At 42.5% G+C, this 26,269-nt stretch overlaps 1 protein-coding gene and 2 long non-coding RNA genes across 4 annotated transcripts; 2 read left to right on the top strand and 1 right to left on the bottom strand.

Annotated features, from left to right (window-relative positions):
• Positions 1–3,937: 3,937 nt before the first annotated feature.
• LOC133508610 (uncharacterized) lies at positions 3,938–10,723 on the top strand. Its single transcript, XR_009797102.1, has 3 exons — positions 3,938–4,059; positions 7,481–7,744; positions 7,981–10,723. It is a non-coding gene; the product is annotated as an uncharacterized LOC133508610 (long non-coding RNA).
• A 563-nt stretch (positions 10,724–11,286) lies between these two features.
• On the bottom strand, positions 11,287–22,998 carry gask1b (golgi associated kinase 1B). The gene is made up of 4 exons (XM_061834842.1): positions 22,332–22,998; positions 20,449–20,645; positions 16,196–16,422; positions 11,287–14,284 (listed from the first exon to the last, which is right to left on the bottom strand). The coding sequence occupies exons 1-4, from the start codon at positions 22,990–22,992 to the stop codon at positions 14,077–14,079; spliced, it is 1,293 nt and encodes a 430-aa protein (XP_061690826.1). The 5' UTR covers positions 22,993–22,998; the 3' UTR covers positions 11,287–14,076.
• LOC133508611 (uncharacterized) lies at positions 16,342–20,602 on the top strand. Of its 2 annotated transcripts, none has more exons than XR_009797103.1 (4): positions 16,342–16,483; positions 16,572–16,907; positions 18,970–19,120; positions 20,492–20,602. It is a non-coding gene; the product is annotated as an uncharacterized LOC133508611 (long non-coding RNA). The 2 variants fall into 2 exon arrangements; XR_009797104.1 differs by having other exon boundaries at positions 16,357–16,498.
• Positions 22,999–26,269: the final 3,271 nt, after the last annotated feature.

Genomic DNA, 26,269 nt, shown 5'->3' with positions numbered 1-26,269 from the left:
CTCTAATCTTTTAAAATGCTGTTTTATTTTGGGTTTTCTTTTTTTTGTTATAAGACCATTAAAAATGTATCCTGTCATGTTGCTTGAACTTGTTGTTTTTGGTGCAAACATTTTTTTCTCGGGTGTTTCACAGTTAAAAAAAAAGATATTTAAATGTTGCATTTATAAAATTTTATACTATTTTTTTAAATGAGAATTTTTAATTAAAAACGTTTCATTTTAATTAATTTTAAGATTTCAAAATGTGACACTTTACAAGTTTTTTTTCCCTCTAATCTATTAAAATACTGTTTTATTTTGGGTTTTCTTTTTTTTTTTTGTTACAAGACCATTAAAAATGAATCCCGTCATGATGCTTGAACTTGTTTTTGGTGCAAAAAATTTTTTTAGTTGAGTGTTTCACAGTTAAAGAAAAATGCTATTTAAATGTTGCATTTATAAAATTTTACACTATTTTTTTAATTACACTTTTTAATTTAAGACGTTTCATTTTAATTAATTTTAAGATTTAAAAATGTCACGAGTTTTTTTTTTTTTTGCTCTCATCTCATTTTAAAATGCTGTTTTGTTTTTGGTTTTTTCTTTTTTTTTTTTGTTATAAGACCATTGAAAAGGAATCCCGTCATGTTGCTTGAACTTATTGTTTTTGGTGCAAACATTTTTTTGGAGTGTTTCACAGTTAAACAAAAATGCTATTTAAATGTTACATTTGAAAAATTTTATACTATTTAAAAAAAATTACACTTCAATTTTTAATTAGATGTTTCATTTTAATTAATTTTAAGATTTAAAAACGTTACATTTTACAAATATTTTTTCCCCTAATCTTTTAAAATACTGTTTTATTTTGTGTTTTCTTTTTTTCTTTTTTTTTTTTGTTACAAGACCATTAAAAATGAATCCCGTCATGTTGCTTAAACTTGACAGGCAGACTTGATCGCGTCAGCTTTGCACCTCTGGAGACCCCCCACCCCCCACACCCCACCCACCCACCCAACTTTCCACCCCCAACTCTCCACGCTTTCATTTTCCCTTCCTGCGGTGTGTGGCAGATGTTGGCCGGTGTCCATGTTTCCGGCGGGTGGGGATCATTATTATGGGATGGCAGCCATCTTTTTGATCAAACTGACCTTGTGGAGTTGAGCGAATTGAAGTTTTATCTTTTCAGGTGAGGTGAGTCATCAAACTTTGCCACCGCACGCACTAATGGAAAAAATACAACTAGCGAGTACGTGGTTGTCCAATGTAGAACCCGCTCATCAGTGGGGGGGAGGGGTGGTCCAATCCCCCAATTGGGGATTTTATTTTTCATTAAAAGTAACTGTCGATGCCACTTTTTTTCCTCTCACGGATGACAACTTACCACTTAAATGGCTTCCTGATATTTTACAGGCACCCGTGAGCCAATATTCACCACATATTCCCAATATGAGCATTAAAATCTTTGTAAAACGTCAACTTTTTGAAACGGCTGTCTGATGACGCCATTCCAAGTCACTTTCGTACGTCTCCCACGTCGTTGTTGTGCGCAATCCCTCCTTTCATTTCAGTGCGTGTGCGCATGTTTATCAGAATCTGCAGCCTTGAAAATCATTTAGAATGTGACAAGGCGTCGGATAAAATATCTCACAAGTGATAAATCTCGCGCCGTGCTTTTAAATGACGCCGCATGTGAGTCATTGGCATTAAAGGTCAGAATTACAGTACTTTGCTATTGCCTCAAGGGAGAATTCTGCAGTGATTTACGCTTAATACTCGTTGGGATGTCGATCATAACAGGAGGCGTGAAAAAGTTTCAAGGGTCCAAAAGTACAGAGAAGGTCAGAAGGAGCTCCGTTGTGACTTTGTAGACTGAGAGAAAGCGAGTGACAGAGTACCAAGAGGGGAACTGTGGTACTGCATGCGCAAGTCCGGTGTGGCGGAGAAATATGTTAGAATATAGAACACGACATGTATGAGGGCAGCAGAACAGCGGTGAGATGTGCCGTATTTGTGTCGGAAGAATTTAAGGTGGAGGAGGGACTGCATCAGGGATCCGCGCTCAGCCCCTTCCTGTTTGCGGTGGTAATGGATAGGCTGACAGATGAAGTAAGACCAGAATCCCCTTGGACTATGATGTCCGCGGATGATATTGTGATATGCAGTGAAAGCAGGGAGCAGGCGGAGGAACAATTAGAAAGATGGAGGCGTGGACCGGAAAGGAGAGGAACGAAGATCAGCCGAAATAAACAAGAATATATGTGCAGAGGAGGAAGAGTGAATGAAGCTCCAGAGAGAAGAGATGGCGAGGGTGGACGGCTTCAAATACTTGGCGTCAACAATACAGAGCAATGGTGACTGTGGTCAGGAAGTGAAGAAACGGGTCCAAGCGGGGTGGAACAGTTGGCGCAAGGTCTCTGGTGTTCTACGTGACAGTCACACCGACGAAAAAGTTCTGATCTATTCTTTTCTACGCTGCACCTTTTAAAAAAATTTCCAAGCTACTGAGTGACAGCGGATGAACATTGCGTCTTGACTCGAGTGCCAGATCATCATCATTCCAGATGAGCTCTTACATTTTTTTTTTTTTTTTTTTGGTACACTGACTCACTGGTTCACACGTACACTTGACTTCGTCAGAGGCGGCTGCAGCACTGCAACTGCACGATGACGGCAAGTGCAACAGTGCAATCTCGTGGCCGCCGTTTACACGCTCGTCGGTGCGCTCCGCTGTTGAGCCATCATCAAATCTTTTTTTTTTTTTTTAAAGCCATTCGAATCTCAGCCTGGTTCACCCCCAAAACCTGTTACTATTTTTTTAACCTGGATTCTTCTGAATTGCAATTTTCCCTTTCAATTAGAGAAAGTGGTGTCAGGTATTTATTTATTGACTGCATTTACTGTATACACACAATGTGCATATTTTCCACTCATGAGTAAACCAGCACATGTAATAGATTCGTAATAACGCAGTTATTACAAATTTGCCTTTGCGCTGCCTGGTGGTCTAAGTGCATTGTGAAAAGTAAAGTCGTCGTCCAACGCCCCACCCCGAGCCCCTCACCCCACCACCACCACCTCTCTCTCCAACTTTTCATTCTCCAGAAATACGCTGTCAGTTTGTCAGCGAGAGAGAAGGGGGCAGCTCGACACAAGGAGGTCAAGATATTCCGGATGTCTGGACTCCCCCGGGCCGGGGTGCGGGGGCCGTGTGGGGTGGAGCAAGCGTCGTGTCGGGAGGACGTGTCAACGGAGAGAGACCGGGGACGCCGCCGGGGGGTGTCAAACATGCATTTTTCATCAGAAGTCGCTCTCGTTGGAACAATAGGAGACATTCATCCGTCCATCCATCCCTCCATCCGGTCGAGTATGCAGAATTATACAGGCCCCTTCTGCAGGCCAAAACAATATCCGATGCACTGATATTGCATATATATTTCCAACAATCTTTTGTCATCATATCGCATCACGTCTTGACAGCTCAATTTCCATTCATGTACAGTATATGTAGATTTCTGGTTGATCTTGAGCTGAATATGCACAACTGAATTTGATTTTACTGGCATCAGTCAGTATTCCATGTATAAATATTCATTTTTGAGGTGTACTTGAAAAGATAAACGAGACTTTGTGAGGCTTGGATCAACCGTCGCTATCAGAACAGCTTGTGTGAGCTTGCTTACACAAATAAAGGAGGAGAAAAGGAAGGTCTTCTGCATCTGGATTAGCATTTTTGCTGAGTGGGAGCGGTGAGGTCAGGCCTGTTAACATACAAAAAAAAAATAATAGTCCCACCTCTGAATTGATCCTTAAATTAATTAAAACAACATTTTTAATCAATATTATGCGGATATATCGCTCCCTTTGGCGTTTATTAAAAAAATAAACCTAAAATCAGTTGAGAATTGAGGACGTTATGAGTTCATTTCAATGTTCAGGCGTTCGTTGCCTTTGAAGGCAACATTGACCTTTCCAACATGGCCGCCACATAGGCACCTCGACTAGCTACGCCGCGCTGGTGTTTTAATTTATATCGATGGTCAGACCCGCTTCACACATTTCCAGCTGTGTTGACGCAAGGTAAGGCTTGATTTTACAACCCCGAAATAACAGTTGGCTGCACTCCGATACTTTAATGCCTCGTCTTGAATTGTTTTTGTGGACCTTTATCACCACGAAGCTATTGGTTAAAAAGCTAATGAGGCACGTAGAGCTATACCGCTAGCTAATTGAATCGCAAAGTTTTTGCCCAGTTTATCTTGACGTGATCTGCAAAAATTCAAAATCGTAGCAAAATGTTGACTTTATAGTCAAAACTAATTGAAATTAATCGCACCACATAAAAAAAAAGGTAGTAGATGGTAGCTTGGCCATCGACCCATTAAGAGCAAAATTTATTTATATGACGCGTCTTAATCACACATTCGACAGTTTCAAATGTCAAACAGAAAAGACCAATTAGAAAATCTTGTAAAATAAATATTTTGGGCATTTCGACCCAGATTATTTTAAACCCTCAAAAAAAATAAATAATTACAAAAAGGATGTGAAAGAAAGACATGTAACCCCCATCCCCAAGTTATCCACAACGTACGAAAAATAGTCTCGTGTTTTGGTCTACATGTGCCACCTTTTTCCACCACAAGAGGGCAGCAGAGTAGCTCTTTAAAAATGGCTGAACCTATCCGATTCTTTAAAAAAATAATCATTTCAATCGATTTGAAAATAATGTTTGACCTCCTTTGACCCCCCCCCCCAAAAAAAAAAAAAAAAATTCAATGTGTATGTAAAAATCCAGCCTGGCAGGGCTGGGATTCGAACCCTAAAATTCCTAATACAGTACATATTCATATTTTATATGCTCCAGCTCTCCGTGACCTTAAACGGGTTAAGCGGTGTTAAAAATGGAAGGATGGATATTCTTATTTTTAGTCAATGAATTTAGTCATGAAATATTATTACTTATTTATTTTATGTTTCATGAGGAAATAAAACATGTTATACTTGTAGTATTTATATTTTATTATTTGAAATAAATAAATCGCCACGTTCCTTAATAAAATGAATGATAAACAGATAGATTAAAAAAAAAACGGAATAAATAAATTTGAATAATCTCCTCTATAGTCGAGGCTGACGTAGAGTGGATTTTGACTCCCACTCCTGCAGAAGCCCAAGTTAGTTTTAAAAAATAAATGAATGATTTCCTGTTTTTGGATTATGGTTCACAATCACCGGAATATTCTCTCAGCTGTACTCCTTTCTTGTAAATTGTCACATTCGTGTAATCTGGCCCTGGCCTCCAGAATCCAGTTAGTGCAGGCGACGTCATTGAAATTAAAATTGTATTATAAATAGAGCTTGTGCATGTGACGTCACCATTTTGACGGCGCCATATTGCCGGTCAAAAAGAGCCGCTCGGCATTGTGGGGGACATCGAACCGGAGCGGACGTTAAGCGCTACGTGTACAGTCTTTGTAAATATCTCGTGTTTCAATGTGGGCAATTGCGGCTTTTACACGGCTGCGGCGTATGTATGTACCAAATGGTATTTCCTTTACTGGGTGAGGCTTGCAACCAGGTGCGCTCTGTAGGCCGGAATATACGGTAGTATTGTGTGATGCTAGCCTTGAACTTTAAACCGGTTCTTGATGATATCATTGGCGACAATTTTTTATGCAACTAGATTTCTTTTACTGGGAAATGACTTTGCTGTTATCTAACTAAGGAGACAGTGTGGAAGCTCTTTCTAGACTATCTTTTATTTCGACGTTACAAATCATAGTCGAAATACGTCATATGCTACCTGCCGGACTAGATGGTGTCCATTAATCTGCGCACGGACAAAACATAACCGCGCGTGTCTTTGTGCTGTATCTTATAAATAGAACTTGGGCTCAAGGGTCAACCGTTATCAGGAGGCAACAGGCAGGAATTATTCAAGTAAACCATCTCCAGAAATGTAATTATTTCAAGTGACTCAGAAATATGCCGACAACATGACCCAGCTAGACCCGGATTGTCCTTGAGCGACATACGCGGAATTTCAGCCGCGGCCGCCGGCAATGTAAATGCTAACAATACGTCGTTAGCAGCCTTTAATTACGCGGCCAGGGTGGTATCTCCCACCCCCTCTCCTCCCCCCGCCCCTCAGATAAAGACTGTTTATCCTCACACATCCAGATTGGGGACACAAACCCCGGCGAAGACGTCAGCGCGCTCAGCCCCAGCCGTCGTTTCGGATACGTCAAATCTCGCCCGGATTCGTTCGCTCGCGTCCGTCTAGTTGATCAACTTGGTGACATTTACCAGCACAAAAAAAAAGACAATTTTGTGACTTGATAACAAACACGTCACCCCATGGGTGCTGTTGGCACGCCATCAGCACCCATTTTTTTCCCCCCAGCAAATCAAACAAGTAAAGGTCAAAACCGGTAGACATTTTGACATTAAAGTCACAGCGTAGTTGATGACGGTGAGGCGAAACGACGCGTTATTAACGTTATTAATCAAGTCGACATATCGAGTTGGCGTCATTTTCCATTTCGATTCGCAGCCGTGCGCGTCTAATCTGAAAGAAATTACCGTATTTTCCAGCCAATAAACAGCGACTTCTTTTCTCACGCTTTCAACCCTGCGGTTTATGCGGTGATGTGGCTAATTTGTGTGTTTTTTTTTTTCCTAAGACCGGTGGAATTTTTGTGCCGAGGAACTGAGTTTTACCGGTCCGGCCCTGTTAGCGCTGCGCTGGCGTGTTACTGGCGTGTCTCAGTGATTTTTACCAGTATGTTTTTTTGTTTGTTTGTTTTGTTTTGTTTTGTTTTTTAACCAGCCTCATTAGCACAGCCGTTCTAGCGTTAGCCTCTTTGTGTACTAAGGAAAATAAAAAAAAAGTTTTGTTCTATAGACATACAACATTACCGTAATTTCCGGCCTATAAACCGCAACTTTTTTCACACACTTTCAAACCTGCGGTCTATGCGGTGATGCGGCTAATTTGTGCATTTTTTCTAACGGCCACAAAGGGGCACTCGAGTGAGACCGATTATACGCGCCGAGGAAGTTACTTTTACCAGTCCGGCCCTGTTAGCGCTGCGCTAGCGTATTACTGCCATGTCTCAGTGATTTTTACCAGTATGTTGTTTTTAACCAGCCCTGTTGGCGCTAGCATTAGCACTAGTGTTAGCGTGGCGGGAGTCGCATTAGGATTGGCGTTAGCGTGGCGGCGCTACCGTTAAACTCTCTGGACGATCTTTCTTTGTAAATATCCCGTGTTTTCGTGTCAGTTTCAATGTGGGCACTTGGGGCTTTTACACGGCTGCGGCCTACGCATGTACCAAATGGTATTTCCTTTACAAATGTACCTGGTGAGCCTTATAACAAGGTGTGCTCTGTAGGCCGGGAATTACGGTATATGAATAAGAGAAAGAATCTGAGTCAACTTCATGACTGTGACTCCCATTTTTTTTTTTTTTTTTTTTTTTTTTTTTTGTTTTAACAGGCTTGGGTCACAAAAAAAAATTCAACTCGCAGACTTGCAAAACTCGGAACGCGGTTCCTGTCATATGTGTGTGAGAGTCGTCGAATCGACCATTTTGCATGTCAGCGGTCATTCTCCCATCCCAAAAAATAAAAAAATCACCCTCCGATCATATTTCACGGATTTAACGGACGCCTCGACGCTTTCACGAAGCTCGACCTCATCTCACACCAACCAGAATGCAAAGGCATCCACAAAACTGCATTTCCAGAAGACGCACTAATGGTAAGAAATATTTTATTCATTATTAGTTAGCTTCAGTAGAACAACATTATTAAAAAATAAATTCATCATCTAAAATGGTTGACCTTCCTTAAAAATGCCCGCTTTTAGTTGTATTCATCTTGGGAAAAAAATGGCTCTTACAGAAATGCCTTTCAATGTTTTTGTTTTTTCTTTCAAAATTTCTTTTGTTCGGACAAAATGTTGCCTTCATGGATTTTTTTTTTTTTTTTTTTTAGCTAAAAAGGTTCCTGAGGGAGCCCCCCAACAGTTGAGAAAGTGACCACCCAAGTGCTGCGAGCTGAATGCAATGCACGGAATGTTCTTTGAAGATAAAGTAAAGCTGGAGGAAAAGAAAGAAAGAAGGAATGCAAAATGAATGCAGCAAAATGATAGTTATTAGACCATTTTTTTTTCTTTTCACCAATATTCTTGATTCTGCCTCGTGGGGACATTTGATTGAATGATTAATTGAAATTCCACCTAGCGGTAAAAAAAGGTAAACGAGATATACAACCAGGAAAGGTCACTGATGATGTAGCGATAGGCTACCCTTGTGAGGATAAGCGGCTTGTATAATGACATGACACAACCAGGAGAAACATTTTCAACCAACATATGATAACCAACATGTGACTGCTTTGCGACAATTTATTTTCGGATGGAACTGGGGGCACTAATGATCGTGCCCCACGAAGTCTGCCTAGCAACAAGAGGCCACACAAACAACGTGATCTGAATAAAAAATGTGAATCCTAATCAACTTTGTGAGCATGACTGCACTTTGCCATTGTTTTTGATGGGCTAAGGGGCACAAATGTCATGTCATTATCCAAGCTGCTTATCCTCACAAGGGTAATGGGAAAGCTGGAGCCAATCCCAGCTAGCTTCAGGCGAAAGGCGGACTACACCCTGAACCGGTCGCAAGTCAGTCGCAGCGCAGATATCGACACCATCACTGAGCGGGAATCGATCCCACGCGCCCCACACCAAAGGCAGGCGTGTGTACCACTGCACCGTCAGTGAATCCGGGCACAAATGATTTTATCTAAAAAAACAAATAAATAAATTCTTCAACATCAGACTGGACTGGACAAACCATTGGAGTTGGGTCATAAATGAGGATGCCCCACGAATTCTGCCTTTGCAACAAGGGGTCATCAAAGACAGTCGGGGGGGGGGGGGGGTCAGGCCAATTTAAGTCATGTTAACTGCCTTGTGAGAATTTTATTTTTGGACACACTTGAGGTCACTAATGACGCCGCGTCACAAATTCCACTCAGCAGCGAAATGCTGCACAAACGACTCAGGTGAGGTTCCCAAACCCAACGCAGGCACGGACATGCAAATTCCACACAGGCGGGGCCGGGATCAAACCCGGATCCTCTGAACTGTGAGCCCAACGCTTTACCAGCTGCCCCACCGTGCCGCCCCAAAAAACATGCAACATGGATTGGGCACTCAAAATTACCCCGCCTCCTGCCCGTTGACAGCTGGCATAGGCTCCAGCACTGCCTGCGACCCTCCTGAGGATAAGCAGCAAAAAAAAAAAAAATAGATGGATGTACTGTCATTGTGTTTTTCTACTTTCCTTTGTTTGATTGAAGACTAAATTGCCCATAGGTGTGAATGTGAGTGCGAGCGGTTTGTTTTTACGTGTCCTGCGATTGGCCGGCGGCCAGTTCAGGGCGTCTCGCCCAAAGATAGCTGGGACACGCTCCAGCACGCCCACAACCCTAGTGAGGATAAGCGGCACAGAAAACATGGATGGATGGCCACTTTGTCCAATCGATAATACATTGGCGAGAAATCGATCAGGTGGGTGTGACGCGGACAAGAACCTTGCTGCTAACGTTCTGCGTAGCACAATTTCCCGTTCCACACAGGCGGGGCCGGGATTCGAACCCGGGTCCTCAGAACTGTGAGACCACCGCTTTACAGCTTCCCAACTGTGCTTGTCCGACCATCTTGTTATATTTAGAAAAAAAAAATACACACACGCATACATTTATTTGGTATTTGCACGAAAAAGACGGCCAAATTCCCGGGAGGCCCACAAGGCCCAGACGGCGCACGGCGGCGTTTTATGACCTGATCCGCGCACGTGGCGCATATCGTGAAAACCGGCTGTCGGTTTACCTTCCTCCGCGCATACCAAATATTTCGCCGCGCTCGTCGAAGCGTGCCAAGTCGCGTCTGACAAAACAATAAGGCACCGGCGGCGGGATTAAGCGGAGCGGAGGAAAAATGAGCGGACGTGTTCTTCACGTTGGGGTGCGAACAGATTCACGACAAAGCCAGCGAAGGCACATTCCAAAACATTTTTCAACATCTTCGAAAAGTTTCAAAAGGCAAACCAACTTTCAGGCAACTTTTCCAGCTTCAGACATTCTTTAACTTTGATAGCGAAGCCATGTTATCAGTTTTTCACTGTGGACTCACTCGGATCCATTTATCAGCAAAGATGCTCCGATGAGATTTGATATGATTTATATCCAGATGGCCCACTCTGTTCTTGAGTCTTTTTTTTTCTTCTCCACTTTCATCCATTTTCTGTGGCGCTTGTCTTCATTAGGGTGGTGGGTGAGGTGGCGCCTGTGCCAAGTACCTCTGGGCAATCGGCGGGGTACGCCACGGACTGGTCGCCGGTCAATCGCGGGGCACATAAACACAAACTTAACACGGGAGGGTCAAAGTCAAGATTCGAGCCCCGAACCTCAGAACTGTGAGGCAAATGTGCCCACCGCTACTCCACTGCTCAGTCTTTCTTATCTTCAATTTTGTCTAAAATGCTTGCATGATTGTTTTTTTCTAAATAATTTTAGAAATATTTAAGTTTTTAAAAACACTTGATTAGTTATGTTTATTGTAAATAACATTTTTAAACTACAAAAAACATGTAAATTAATTACAGTATGCATTAGAAAACTTTATTTTGTCCTTTGTAAGTAAAAATATTAATCAATAAACAATAAATATTGTTTTTTAATTTTGTAAATAAAAAACCTTAATCAATAAACAGTTGAATATTATTTTTTATTTTGTATATAAAAACATCTTAATAAATAAAGAGTTTAATATATATAGTATACATTTAAGGAAAACTCATTTATTTAACAAAGGTTAAAAAAAATCTACAATAAATATTAAATCCATTGGGCAAAAAACTAAAATCATATTTCAAAAATAGTAATACTATTTAATTTTACTTTCACATTTTTTTAAGTATTTGAATGATACTAAGACCACTTTATATTTATTTTTTTTCATTTCTTCAGTAATAGTGATATATTTCCAATGCTATTATTGATTATTTTGTATGGAATTTTAAAAACAGCCTTCTAATAACACTGAGAAGTTTCTTCTTTTTTTTGTATATAAAAAAAATCTTAATCAATAAACAGTTTAATATATAGAGTATACATTTAAGGAAAACTCATTTATTTAACAAAGGTACATTTTTTTCTACAATAAATATTAAATTCATTCGGAAAAAAACTAAAATCGCATTTCAAAAATAGTAATACTATTTAATTTTACTTTTTTTTTAAAGCATTTGAATAATACTAAGACCACTTTATATTTAATTTTTTTTTGTATTTCTTCAACAATAGTGACATATTTCTGATCCTATTTTTGATTATTTTGTATGGAATTTTAAAAACAGCCTTCTAATAACACTGAGTAGTTTCTTTTTTTTTTAAAGAATGTATTTTACCCCTCCAAAAAAAAAAAAAATCATACACAGTTTTGTTTAAAACGTTTGTCATCTTTAAAAAAAAATTTAATCAAACAGCATATACAGTGTATATAAATCCCAAGCGGTGTTGCTAACATTTGTAGACAATGAAAATTACACACGCACGTCGAGCCGCTTCATATATGCGAGAGTGTGCATGCACACAGATACCAAGTTATTATTGTTATGGAAACAGCAGTATGGCAAGTGCAGACGGGGTCTTTTGTAGGACAAACACGTTGGAGCTGGGACTACGCCGGATTTACTACTGCGGCTGTGCCGAGGGGACAAAATAACAGCGGCGCGAATGCCCGTCACAGACACTAAAAACTAATCCGCAAAGCCCCTTCGGACTCTCGGAGCATACAAAAGCAGAGTGTGCGGCGCTCCGGCTCAGATTACAAAAATCTCACTATTTCTAATCACATGAAGACATCATCCTTATTTTACATTGTGTCTTTGACGTTATGTAACAACAAATAACTCAACAACTACGATATCAAAAGTATATTTTACTCATTTTGGCTGACATTAACGATACCGCCTTAATTCTTTCCAGTTTTCGGACAGTCTTGTGATTGGCTGTGTTTTCCATTTTTTTCCTCTCGAGATGCACGCTCTCATTCATTTGCCTTTCAGAGTTGCATGCGGCGGCACGGTGGATCAGCTGGTAAAGCGTTGGATTCACGGTTCTGAGGTCTTGGGTTCAACCCCGGCCCCACCTGTGTGTAGTTTGCATGTTCTCCCAGTGCTTGCGTGGGTTTTCTCCGGGCACTCCGGTTTCCTCCCACATCCCCAAAACATGCGACATTAATTGGACGCTCTAAATTGCCCCTAGGTGTGATTGTCTATGTGTCCTGCAATTGGCTGGCGACCAGTTCAAGGGTGTGTCCCACCTCCTGCCCGTTGACAGCTGGGATAGGCTCCAGCAGTCCCCGCGACCCTTGTGAGGATGAGCGGCTAAGAAAATGGATTGATAGTTGCTTGGTCTCAGCTGTAACAAATACATTTCCAGCAAGAGACAAATCAACTAGTCCAGAATTTGCTTCATGACATTTAACGATAGCTTAGGGCCGCTTTAGCATGGCTTAGCCGTCTTCTCCTGTTAATTACTCCTTGTCCTCCTTTCACGATCACAATATTTGCCCGAAATGTATCTTATATGCTGCCATGGAGGCGATGATTCGTGACTTTTATTGGAGCGCCGTGCTAGCTAGCGGAGCTGCCTGTTAGACAGGCTATAAAGGCGATGACATCATCAACAAAATGTGGCAACCGATTGGTGGAATCCTAATCTTGCATCAGCCAATCACTTGCAGCGATACTTAGATGCGAAGCACGTGATAGCCACTCTCTTGCGCAATGGCAAACTCCAAGTGATTCAACCGACTGCACGTCTCGTTTTGTCCTCTCCGGATTTTAGATTTATTTTTTTTACTCCCACGCAAAACCTGCCCAGAACAAAAACTCGGCTCCTCTCGGCTCTTCTCCAGACCGGTACAACGTATTTTCAAGCACGTAAATGATGACTGAAGTGGGAATTTTCATCGTGACGGATCACGAGCAGAAACAATGCAGCCCGATTATTCCGATTTGCGTGGCTTTTATATTCAGGTAAAGCAGGGAGCAGGCGGAGGAACAATTAGAAAGATGGAGGTACACACTGTAAAAGAGAGGAATGAAGATTAGCCGAAGTAAAACAGAATATATGTGCGTGAACGAGAGGGGTGGAGGAGGAAGAGTGAAGCTCCAGGGAGAAGAGATGGCGAGGGTGGATGACTTCAAATACTTGGGGTCAACAATACAGAGCAACGGTGAGTGTGGTGAAGAAGAAGTGAAGAAACGGGTACAAGCGGGGGTGGAACCGTTGGCGGAAGGTGTCTGGTGCTCTATGCGACAGGAGAGTCTCCGCTAGGATGAAGGGCAAAGTTTAGAAAAGAGTGGTGAGGCCGGCCATGATGGATGGACGATGGTTTGGACATGTCCAGAGGCGAGAGAGTCAGTACATTAGTAGAAGGGTGTTCGAGGATGGAGCTGTCAAGGAAGAGAGAGCAAGAGGAAGACCAAAGGAAAGGTTGATGGATGTCGTGAGGGAGGACATGGGGACGGTGGGTGTTAGAGGGGAAGATGCACGAGATAGGCTTGGATGGAAAAAGGTGACACGCTGCGGCGACCCCTAGTCGGGACAAGCCGAAAGGAAAAGAAGAAGAAGAAGATCGTTTGCATGACTGTTCATCAGTTTTAGGAAAGGAATAATCTACCCGTGTGTAACCGAATGAAATTTCATTCAATTTTCAGCCCGTTTATTTGTGTTTACATGGAGCATTTTTCTTAGGTTTTTTGCTTCTTACCGGATTCTCATGGGAATATCAGACTCCACGTGAAGCTGATCTATCAATCCATCCAACCGTCCATTGACTCCATCTGTCAACTCTCGAGCAAGCCTGTCTGATCAATGAATGCGGCCCACTAGCGTACATAAAAATCGCATCTTGGGAGTAGAGAACATGCGAACGAGTTTGAACAGCTCACATTCGTGTTGACGCAAGGTGCCACTTTGTCCCCTGGACAAAGTTTACCCGTGGTTCCCGCACCGTCAGTCGGTCATGCGGACCGCCAGGACGCCGTGAGCGCCGGCGTACGCGAGCAGAATCCGGGCCCGCCGCTCGATGACGTCGATCAGCTCGTCGATGCCCGGGCGCCCGCCCCGACTTTCCCAGTACGTCCGGTCCAGGAAGAGCGACTGCAGCAGCTTCTCGCGCAGCTTGCCGCTCCTCAGCACTGCCACGGCACTCTCGGGCAGCCTGGACGCAAGGATTAGAACCCGTGACCCGTCAAATATAGCAGATTTTATAGGTTCCACTTAACAAAATTGTGGATAGGTAGTTTTGTAAATAGGTGGACATGGAACATTATTTTAAATTGCAATCCGCTGCTGGTTGACACGGGAAAACGCCCCCCATTTTCAAGCAGCTGCTCGACACAAGCGCATGGAAGACGCCTCCTCGGGGGCAGAAATAGAATTATTCAAATTTGGCATGCCGCAGACGGATCACCGTCTTCTGGCTCTGACTGAGATCTGAACCGACGCGGCGGTCGTCACTCTGGGAAACGCCGTTGTTTGTGCCTGTTGCCTGCCTCTGCTGCAATAAAGTCATTGTTTGGGAGGACTTCGAAGTGGAAAACCCAAAAGTGAGTCATGTGGGAAAGCCGCACGAGCCGCTCGTCCCAGATGCTTCCGTGACGTGTTCCAAAACTGCCACGCTTACACTGCACGGTGTGCATTTTTCAATTCTTACCAAAAACATACATTTTTATTACCTTATTTGGCTACAAGGTGAACAAAAGTGTATTTTTTTTTTTTTTAAGAAAATATGCTGGCTAACATGATACGGTGGAAGAGGTGGTAAAGTGTTGGCTGCACAGTTCTGAGGCCCTGGGTTCAATCCCGGCCCCACCTGTGTGGAGTTTGCACGTTCTCCCCGTGCCTGCGTGGGTTTTCTCCGGGCACTCCGATTTTCTCCCACAGCCCAAAAACATGCGACATTAATTGGACACTCTAAATTGCCCCTAGGTGTGATTGTGTATGTGCCCTGCAATTGGCTGGCAACCAGTTCAGGATGAACCCCGCCTCCTGCCCGTTGACAGCTGGGATAAGCACCAGCACTACCCGCTACCCTTGTGAGGATGAGCGGCTAAGAAAATGGATGGATGGATGGATGGATAGTTGCTTGCTCTAAGCTGTAACGAATACATTTCCAGCAAGAGATCAAATCACTTATTCCAGAGTTTGCTTCATGACAGTTAACGATAGCTTAGGGCCAGTTTAGCATGGATCCCCGCTACCCTTGTGAGGATAAGCGACAAAGAAAATGGATAGATGGATGCAAATATGCCTAGCATTTGTTCATATATTTTTTTTTAAACAACAAAGCAATGTGAAGTGGCTTTCCTCCCAAGTACTGCTGAAGTTCTTTTTGTATTTTGCTTTAAAGACAGCTGTTCACTTTTGGCATTTTTATAATTAAAAAAAATATTAATTTAAGACTCTAAATTGCCCTTAGGTGTGATTGCGAGTGCGACTGTTGTCTGGCTCAATGTGCACTGGGATTGGCTGGCAGCCAGTTCAGGGTGTCCCCCAAGATAGCTAGGATAGGCTCCAGCACTCCCGTGACCCTTGTTGAGGATAAGCGACTCAGAAAATGGATGGATGGATGTTTACTGTACTTCTACTTTAAATTCTCAACATAAAAAATAAGTTCTATATGATGTAGAAAATGCTTCCCGTGTAACTAAAATAAGATCGCTGCATTTTTCATCTTTTTGAGAATCTTGAATGAATGTCAGAATAATTTTGAACCGCGCTAATTAGCGCTAATTAGTGTATGCTCACAAGCCGAAACCTGAGGAAAAAAAATGAAAATATTCCCGAGCATACTTATGCAACGGGAGCACATTGTTATTCCTTTTCAACTCGTTAGCGTTATTTGTCCGTGCCGCTCCCTCACAAACTGGACCATTTACATGCATTTTAACTGTATTGTTGCATAACATTTTATTTAGCATATATTATCGGCATTCAATATTAATGCTGTGTTAACTTTTGATATTATGCATGGAAAATGATGATTACATTACCCTAACCGTCTGGGGAAAAAAAAAAAAAATCAAAAGTTACTCATCTTTAGCATGAGAAACCAGTCCAATCCACTTACTCCTTGATCCCCTCCAGCACCCGGAAGTCCAGGTTGTCCTCGCCGCGGTCAAAGTGGCCCTTGTTGACGGTGAGTACCAAGCGGCGCGGGTCGTGACGCCTGCGCGCCACGTTCGCCAGTCGGACGTCGTCCCCTCGCGTGCATTCAAAACGGCGGCCAGGCTCGCGGCACTCGTCCTGCTCCCGGGGGCTGAACCCGCAGCAGCTGGGATCCAGACGGTTGTGAATCTGCCACAAGAAGGAGAAGAAGAACCGATGAGTTGGCAGCTTACTGTAGATTTTGCAAGTGGTGGGAAGTAATAAAGTACAAATATTTTGTTGCAGTACTTTGATCATTACGATGCGGAACGACTGACAGCTATAACTTATTTCCCCAGACATGCGGAACATCGGATTGGATTGTTGAGAATCCGGTCCCGACAGGACAAGACTTGCATTTCTACAACACGGTGACCGATCTTCTCGCTGAATTGGACGAGCGGTTTGAATTGGAAGCCCCGGAAAACCTGTCATGACGTCTGTGAGAAGCAATCACGGAGCAGTCGTGGGAAGAAACAAAATGGCCACTCCGGAGGCACAAAACGGACTGAAATGAGCTCATAGTGTTGTATACATACACTGAAAGTCATTCGGCAGCGACCCATCGTTGTGGTCACACATGCAGTAGTACCCTGAGATACTGCACAAGTGACCCAACTTGTCAATTTTCGGAGGTACAAGCCGTCGTTCTGCCATTTTTGCTTTTCTTTTTTTTTTTTGCTTTGAGTTCCAAACAAAAATCTGACTCACTCAACTCAATTTACAGAAAGCAATAATTTGACAGATTAATTGGAGACTTTTTAGGATTGTGAGCGTGCCCTGCAATTGGCTGGCAACTAGTTCGGCGTCGGCGGCACGTTGGCTCAGCTGCCAAAGCGTTGCCCTCACAGTTCCGAGGACTCGGGTTCGATCCCCGGCCCCGCCGGTGTGGAGTTTGTACGTTCTCCCCGTACCTGCGTGGGTTTTGTCCGGGCACTTCGATTTCCTCACACATCTCAAAAACACGCAACATTAATTGGACACTAAATTGCCCCTATGTGTGATTGTGAATGTGGCTCTTTGTCTCGATGTGCCCTGCGATTGGCTGGCAACCAGTTCGATGGTGTACCCTGCCTACTGCCCGTTGAAAGCTGGGATAAGCTCCAGCACCCTTGTGAGGATAAGCGACAAAGAAAATGGATGGATGGATAGCTCAGGGTCGACCCCGCCTGCTGCTCGTCGAAAGCTGGGATAGACTCCAGCAGTTGTGCGACCCTTGTGAGGATAAGCAGCTCAGATACAGGCTCGATGGAAGGGGCCCCAAAGCGCCATAGATGGGCTAATGAACAGCATCTACGTGGCAGTGTTTTTAGGCATTAAGACATTGATATACGAACACAAATGATGCGGCAACACATATAGACAGACAATGTAACCATTTTCAGGCAAGTATTCTTTTATCTTTTTTGAAGGGTCACGGGGGGTGCTGCTATCCCGCCTGTCAACAGGCAAGAGGCGGGGTACACTCTGAACTGGTTGCCACCCAATCGCAGGGCACATAGAGACAAACAGCCCATATTTATTGATAAAGATAAATTCAAATTCCATGTATTTAAAATACAAAAGAGGCTCAGTTCTGTTGGGGTTGGGTTGCTTTCAGTTTACACAGAACCGGACATTTTGATTCTGTCCAGAGTGCAATTAAAATGCCAGGACATTCAGGGCATTCTGGAGCAACTCTGTTGACCTGGCACACTTTGCCAACAGTCTCAAAATCGGGCTTTAATTTGGATCCGCAAATTGGGGCAGTAATTAGTAATTAAATCCAAGTTTTTTTTCCACCTCGGGGGCCTGACTAAAATGATTTCTTTTTTCTCTTTTTATGCACAGCGGGAGTGTCAAACTAATTCATGCCATGATCACATCTTGTTCTGGTTTATTATACTGTAATGCGCTGAAATTTGCTAGTTAGCCGGTCCTTCCTCAAAGCGCTTCAAAATGCTGCTCGCTCGCTTCCCGACTGGAACACGTCAGGGGGAGTGCGTGACTCTCATTCTGGCCTCCCTCCACCGTCTGGCCGTGGAAATTAACCTTAAGATTTGTTTTCTCGTCTTAAAAATGCCCGCCTCGCCCTAGTTCTCCAAACTCCTTCATTCCTACGCTCTTAGCCGGCGCCTCAAGGATGTTTTGTTTTTTTTCCCCGTCGCTGGTCCTAAACTACGAAACGACTTCCCAGCGTACATTAGACGAGCTTCTTTGCACGCCACTTTTAAAACCCACCTCAAAATTATTTTTTCATTCCCGAGAGTTTGACACAACATGAGACTTGAGCCCTTATTTTTCTCATTTTTTGTCATTGTTCCTATGATATTGTTTTGAAAATATGTAATTCATAAATGCCAACCCAGCCCAGATGGCGGAGTGCACTGGTGTCAAAGTCAAGGCCCGGGGGCCAGATCCGGCCCGCTGCATGGTTTTATGTGGCCCGCCGAGGCGAATCATGTGTCTCAACTTCCATGATTTTTTTTTTTTTTTGTTCAAATCTGTACCAAAATTTAAAATTGTCATACATCAGAAATGATAACATTGAGCAATTAGAAGCATTTTTGTGTTACCAAATAACCCACTACCCTTTATTTCTGATTCCAAAATTAGTTCATAAATTTCATATGTAAATATGATGAGACAGTTAAAGAGTTTTATATACATTATATTATATTATTATATTTATTTATTTTATGTTTGCCTTTGATGCAGGCAGCGTGGGATCGATTCCCGCTCAGTGATGGTGTCAATATCTGCCCTGTGACTGACCAGCGACTAGTTCAGGGTGTGGTCCGCCTTTCGCCCAAAGCTAGTGGGATGGGCTCCAGCTTTCCCACTACCCCTGGGAGGATAAGCGGCTTGGGTAATGACATGACATGACAATCTAGCCCGACATTCACAGTGGCTTATACACAATACCATATGGAACAAATGCAAGTAAAGAGCAACGTTTAGCTTGATTTACTACAAACTGTTGTTAAGAAAGCACTGCAAAGTATTTTGGAAAGCAGCAGCTAGCACCTGCCTCCAACACCGAAACTGTCACCGTGATCTGTAGTACCTTATGGTGTAGCCAGCAAGGTGCGTAGCTTTTGCACCCTGGCAGGGGATGACTTTCATGCCACGCAAGCGGACCACACCTGCCTTTTCTGGATATTTGTTTGTGTGCAGTGTGTTGATGGTGACCTCAAGTGGACAAATAGAATATTCATCCATTTTCTTTGCCGCTTATCCTCACGAGGGTCGCGGGGAGTTCTGGAGCCTATCCCAGCTGTCAACGGGCAAAAGGCAGGGTACACCCTGAACCGGTTGCCAGCCAATCGCAGGGCACATCGAGACAGTCACAATCACACCTAGGGGCAATTTAGAGTGTCCAATTAATGTTGCATGTTTTTGGGATGTGGGAGGAAACCGGAGTGCCCGGAGAAAACACGAGGAGGACATGGAAACTCGACACAGGCGGGGCCGGGATCAAACCCGGGACCTCAGGACTGTGAGGCCAACGGTTTACCAGCTGCTTCACCGTGCTACCAATAATATAAATAATACAGTTAATAATTGGTCACTCCTTTGCAGAATTTCTGACCCTAGGAAAACGAGCTGGGCTCTCGCTAAGTACAACTACATTCATCTTAATAATAATAATTATTATTATCTTGTCGCCGTGCAAATCTATGAAAATAATGCCTTGTCGCAAAGGAAGTTGGAGACCAAAGATTTATCACTTGACCTCCATTTTTTTTTTTTTTTTTACGCAACAATTTCAGTAAAAATTTGAAGACTCACGTGGCTATTTTTACTGTTAGCGCAGGGCCGCGAGAGCTCATAAAATGACGCATTTCCGTGAAAAGCCAAACGTTGTTTGACACCCGACGATAACATCGCTTCCCTCCCTTAGTTGCGCACGACGCCAAAGTGCGGACTGCAATGCCTCCCACACAGGAAATTGCTGCGCCAAAAGACATTTCCTCTGAGAATTTTTTTTTTTTTTTTTTAATCTGTAGAAAACAGCTGCTGGACTATCTTCTGTTCTGAAAGGGTTATCTTAGAAACATTTGTGGAAAAAGATGAATATCTTTATGATCGGAAGATCAGGTTTGGCATTATGCCGTACGTATATTTCTATATATATATATATATATATATATATTTTTTTTTTTTTTCAAAAGTCTTCAACAATCTATTTATTACCTGTAGCAGGAAATCAAATAGCGCCACTTTGCTCCATTCGTAGTGATGGACGGCGGAGCAGCCTGACCCCGGCTTCGGGGCGACGTTACGAATCCAGCATCTCTGCCGGAGAGACCTCTGGTACTCGGCCCACGTTAGGCTCACGCCATCCGGGTCCAGAGACGACTCCCACGCTGCCACTGGACTGGGCTGGCCATCTGGACAGGGAAGACGCATCAGAATGCATAATTACTTCGCCGCTTTTGAAGCCTGATATTTACGCGCACTATATATAAATTAAAAAAAAAACTTTTTTTCCCTCCACTAACATGAAATTAGATTCAACTTTTCCTGCCAATTATGATTACCAAAATTATTTCTATTTACTATATAATATATATTTTAACAATATACACCTCAAGCCCTTTGCTTCTTTATTTAAAATCGTGGTAAATTCAAAAGAAGTCAGCCAAGATACCAGGAAGAGAATTGTGTGTTTCATCCTTGGGTGCAATTTCCAGATGCCTGCTGGTGCCACAATCAGATCTTTTGAAACAAATATATGAAAGTGTAAATACCATTGGGAATATCTAGCCATCATACCACTCGGGAAGAAGACGAATTCTGTGTGGCAGAGACTAACGTACTTGCGCGTATGAACCAAAGACAAAAATACCGAGCGAAACGAGTATTGTACTGATATGGGCTGAAAGCCGACACAACCAGGAAGAAGCCGTTACTATATAAGAAACATAAAAACGTTAGATTACGGTTTCCAAATGCGGGCAGGAACAAATAACAATTTTTTTTAGACATATTCTGTAGACTGACAGAACCAAAATTGAACTTTTTGTGAAAATTCTTTGTATCCACTCCAACAATAATTCTTGTATAATCTATAATTTCTTGCATTTTTCAGTGTAACATAAAAAAGAAAATCTCATACAACTGAGGTCTCTTTTTGTAGTTCTCATCATTAGATAATCATAGCAAGTTTTGTTATATTTAATTTTGCACAGTGTATGAGTGGTTAGCACGTTGCAGTACTGATGTTGAGGGTTCAAATCTTGGCTCTGGCCTTCCTGTTTGGGATTTAGGAGATCTCTCTGCTTCTATGGTGTTTTCTATGGTTTTTTTTTTTTTTGGGGGGGGGGGGAAGTGGGCTACTCCAGTTCCCCCCCCCACATCCCACAAACATCCGTGTGAGCACCTCCAACATGGCGCTTTTATTGTTTTGTTGATTATTTTTAAGAATTAAAAAAAAATATATTTTGCAAAATATATATACATTTAATAAGTTTCCTCTACCATAACAGAGCACTTTTATGTTATGATAACACCGTTCCCCGCCCGATAGCAGACATGGCTAATCATAGCGCCATTAAAGAAGAGTGATGACGCCATGATGAAAAGCAGGACGAAACAGCGTAATGAGTGGGGCTGTTGAAATTAATTTTTTAACGCACGTGATTAATCACGAAATATTAACAATTGTGTATTAACTCTGATTAATGACGCAATTTATTTTGACAGCACTTGGTATTAAAGTTGTCCATCTCTGTACTGTACTAAAATGAGTATTGTATATAATTGACAGTTAAAAAAAAACAACTTTTAGGATTTCAGAGCATTTCAATCTACACTTTTTGTTTTATTTGAGTAAATGAGTTGAATCACGAGTACTTTTTTGTGTGTTTTTTTTTTAACAAAAGTAGATGTACTTCTACATGAGCACTGAGTGATTACTTTTGCCACCTTGATGGGGTTTAGGTCAGGGGAATGGCCCGATTTTGTCAACTCTGGGCCCGTGAAGCGCTTCGAGACTTTTTAAAAAATTGATTATTTTGAACGTTGATATTATTACATATTCTAATCAATATTATAGTATTATATGAATAGCCCACTGTGTAGGAAGGCCAACTTCCTGCTCACTGCCGGCAAGGTCCTGTTGAGTCCGAGCACTCGGTCCAAATGGAAGGCGAACACCTCCGCCGAGTCCCCCGGGGCGCGGGCGAGTCCGCACGCCGCGTTCGGCTCCCCCGGCCCGGTTCCCTCGAAGAGCAAAAGCGGCCACGGTGCTCCTCGCGCTTGTTGGACGCGTAAAACTTTGGCACCGGCAAGAGCGCGCATGGTGGCCACGTCGCGCGCGCTCAGCCACGGCGGGGGAGTCCGGCTGTAGATCCGGATAGAACTCACGGGAGGCTCCGGTTCCGCTCCGGCCGGCGAATCCCAACGCGGAAGCGCGCCGCTTCTGGCTTTCCTCCGCAGTTTGGGTCGCACCGTGCCGCGAATCTGAGCCGGCTTGAGGCGCTTGGATTTGAGGGTGATGTACACCACGTTGGAGCGGGTCGGTGCCGCCGAGCCCTCTTTCGAAACCCCCGAATTCGACGCCCCGCTCGGGGCGATTTGGTTCCGTCCGCTGGTCCAGGTGGGGCTCCGGAGAGAGAGGTTCACTTGGGTGAAAAAGAAATACAAGGTGCATACAAGTGCCGCAGTTAAAGTTCTTTTGGGAAGGAGGCATCTCCGGAGCCAGAGTCCGGACCCAAAGCGACCCATCCGAGCCATTTAAATTCCTTGCATGGTGGACCGAGCCAAACTCGAACTGAGGGAGAGTTGAGTTGAGTTGAGTTGATTTTTTTTTTTTTTTTTGGACAGGATGCAACTGCGCACTGGAAGCGAACTCCTGACCCACAACACGGACCAACCAGAACTTTGTCCTTATTTCTTATTCCCACCCAGTGGAAAACACGAGTTCCTTTTTCTGCCGGTAAAAGACACATTTTCATCGATTTTCCCTGCTAAATATTTTCTATAGAATTTGTACACCACAACTTGTTCTATAGAACTTTTGGCTCTGATTTTTTTGTAGAATTTCTAGAGAAATTCTATAGGACTTGGGTCCAAAAGTTATATAGTTCTTTAGAGATTCTATAGAAATGTTCTACAGAACATTTTTAGCAGGGTTACTTGATTGGTTCAGCTCCCCAATTCGAAAAACAATTTCCGTCATAATTTTGCAGCGTTATTATTGCAACATTGTGACCCTTTTCTTGGAATGTTGGGACAATTATCTATCTATCTATCTATCTATCTATCTATCTATCTATCTATCTATCTATCTATCTATCTATCTATCTATCTATCTATCTATCTATCTATCTATCTATCTATCTATCTATCTATCTATCTATCTATCTATCTATCTATCTATCCTATCTATCTATCTATCTATTGAGCTCTCTCTACCACTCTCTCTATCTATCTATCTATCTATCTATCTATCTATCTATCTATCTATCTATCTATCTATCTATCTATCTATCTATCTATCTATCTATCTATCTATCCTATCTATCTATCTATCTATCTATCTATCTATCTATCTATCTATCTATCTATTCTATCTATCTATCTATCTATCTATCTATCTATCTATCTATCTATCTATCTATCTATATCCCCACCCGAGTGGGGATGTGTGTGTTTATATTGCTTTATTTGCAAATGACATCCCATGACTTGCGATCATCTGGTGTCGTTTGATTTAATCGAGTGTAAGCGACCGGAGGTCACCTCTGACAGCGTGCGAAATTATAAATTCATACCTGGACATCTGCTAGTGGATATTGAAGTCATTAGTAAGGCCCAAAAAAAAAAAAAAAGAACAAGTGGGAAACGCTTCAACACGCTGGAAAAATAACTCGTTCATTAGGGAGGAAAGGACATGGCAGCACTTTTACAGGATTTCCTGACGTGGAAACTGGTTTAAATATAGACGTTTGTGTCTCCACCCTCTCTATGTTGCGTAGGTTATTAACAGGGCTTTACATTAACACCCGCTAAATTCGGATCGATTTCACCAAATATACGAAAGAGGAATGTGAAACCTGAGAGACAGAACTTGCCTTTCAATGCGGCAACACGCGATAAACTAGCATCGAATAAGCAAACCAGCGGCTGATTCGGTTATTAATGAAAAGGGACGGTAATATCTGCTAGCTATTTGGCTAACGTTACTTGTTCGTGAAGCCACTTGCTTAGAATTGTAAATGTAAACATGAACTTTATGCTAACAATGACAATTTCATTCGCCTTAGCACAAAAAAATGAAGCGTGGTAAGCCAGCAGGCCGTGGCAACCAAGCTGTGTCCCTACATGGCGGCCATGTTGGAGGGGTCACCGTCGCATTGAAAATAAATCAAGTACTTGCGTGTTTCCCAAGTGATTTTCATCGGGTTTACTTTTTCTGACTTTTACTTACTCTTACTTTTTTTACTTTTCATCATCAAAGCATGTGACCCGTGGTCGAAAATGAACGGATGGATGAAGAAAGCCCAAAAATATTCTTAAGATCAAAGGTCACTCCTCTTTCCTTGTTGTGATTGTGCATTATTGTCAACGATATTGAGCTACATTTGAAAGTCGGATAAAGTCTTCCACTTACAGCTAAAAGCGTTAAAAGCCAACATATTGGTTTCATTGTAATCCGCATTATCATATATAATCATATATAAAACATGTGACGAATACTGCTAGAAGCTGCTGTCAATTAAATGGTAAATGTATAATTCTCTTGTTTTTATTATTTTTTTGTTTGTTTGTTTGCAGCAGCACGGTGGATCAGCTAAAGCGTTAACCTCACAGTTCTGAGGTCCCGGGTTCAATCCCGGACCCGCCTGTGTGGAGTTTGCATGTTCTCCCCGTGCCTGCGTAGCTTTTCTCTGGGCACTCCGGTTTCCTCCCACATCCCAAAAACATGCAACATTAATTGGACACTCTAAATTGCCCGCAGGTGTGATTGTGAGTCTGACTGTAGTCTGTCTCTATGTGGCCTGCAATTGGCTGGTAACCAGTTCAGGGTGTACCCCGCCTCCTGGCTCGGTGACAGCTAGGATAGGCTCCAGCACTCACCGCGACCCTCCTGAGGATAAGCGGCGAAGAAAATGGATGGATGGATGGATGGATGTTTGTTTGCACACTTCAAGCTTGAAGTTATTGACGTTTCTATAAGAGCAGCTCCTTGCTGGTGCGAAAAGCCGCAATTTCCATATGATCCCTTCAGTTGACAAATTGCAAAAAATAATCTGTGACTAACCGATTATCATGCTAATAATTTTTGGCAGTTGTGATCTCAAAGAGCGAGGTGAGCAAAAGTAAATGTCAAGTCCCGACTGTTTAATAGAGAAATCATTTGTTTCGCCGACACATTGTCTAATCTTAAATCAAGTACGTGACGGGACACGGCGGCTTGTCATGAAGAGAATACGACAGCTCCTGTTGCTATGGCGACCCTGCCTCGGCGACTGTATAACTTTTTGATTAGGGAGAATGGAAGGTTTTTTTTTATTATTATTATTTTATTCACATAGACGGACACTAACCTCGTAGTTCATGGTCGTCACTTTGTTCGCGTGGCATTGTGACATTCTGAACACACAGCATCTTTTTTTTCTCATAATACAACTTTTTTTTTTCTCAGCGGAATATGTTTCTTCCCCGTTTCTTTATATTGAAGCAATAATCTGATTATGTTGGACATTATCTTCCTTGTCATATTGCAAACAAATCAGCAACATACGATTATCATGTTAATCTTTTTGATTTTATGAAACAATTAGGGAATGTGCTACAAAACGTAACAAAAAAAGAGCTGAAAATGAACAAACACTGCGTATGTTATTAAAATACATAATAAGGAATAACTGTAGCACAAAAAATAAGCATTTATCATTGATTAAATTCATGAAATCTTCAAATATTGTGTCGCCAAACATTACAAGCTGTTACTTTTAAAATATATGATAATAATCCATCCATTTTCTGAGCCACCTATCCTCACAAG

The sequence above is a fragment of the Syngnathoides biaculeatus genome, chromosome 11 (genome assembly GCF_019802595.1).
Source record: "Syngnathoides biaculeatus isolate LvHL_M chromosome 11, ASM1980259v1, whole genome shotgun sequence".
Taxonomy (NCBI): Eukaryota; Metazoa; Chordata; class Actinopteri; order Syngnathiformes; family Syngnathidae; genus Syngnathoides; species Syngnathoides biaculeatus.
The sequence above is the reverse complement of the archived record's forward strand: the minus strand, read 5'-3'. Positions and strand labels throughout refer to the sequence as shown.

Bases quoted from the DNA above. Each gene is read 5' to 3' on its own strand.
- gask1b (XM_061834842.1), bottom strand. From the start codon at position 22,992: ATGGCTCGGATGGGTCGCTTTGGGTCCGGACTCTGGCTCCGGAGATGC. The intron at 20,646-22,331 runs GTGGGCTATTCA...TTCCCTGTCCAG, and splicing joins GAAGTTGGCCTTCCTACACA to ATGGCCAGCCCAGTCCAGTG. The intron at 14,285-16,195 runs GTAAGTGGATTG...CCTTGCGTCCAG, and splicing joins GTGCTGGAGGGGATCAAGGA to GCTGCCCGAGAGTGCCGTGG.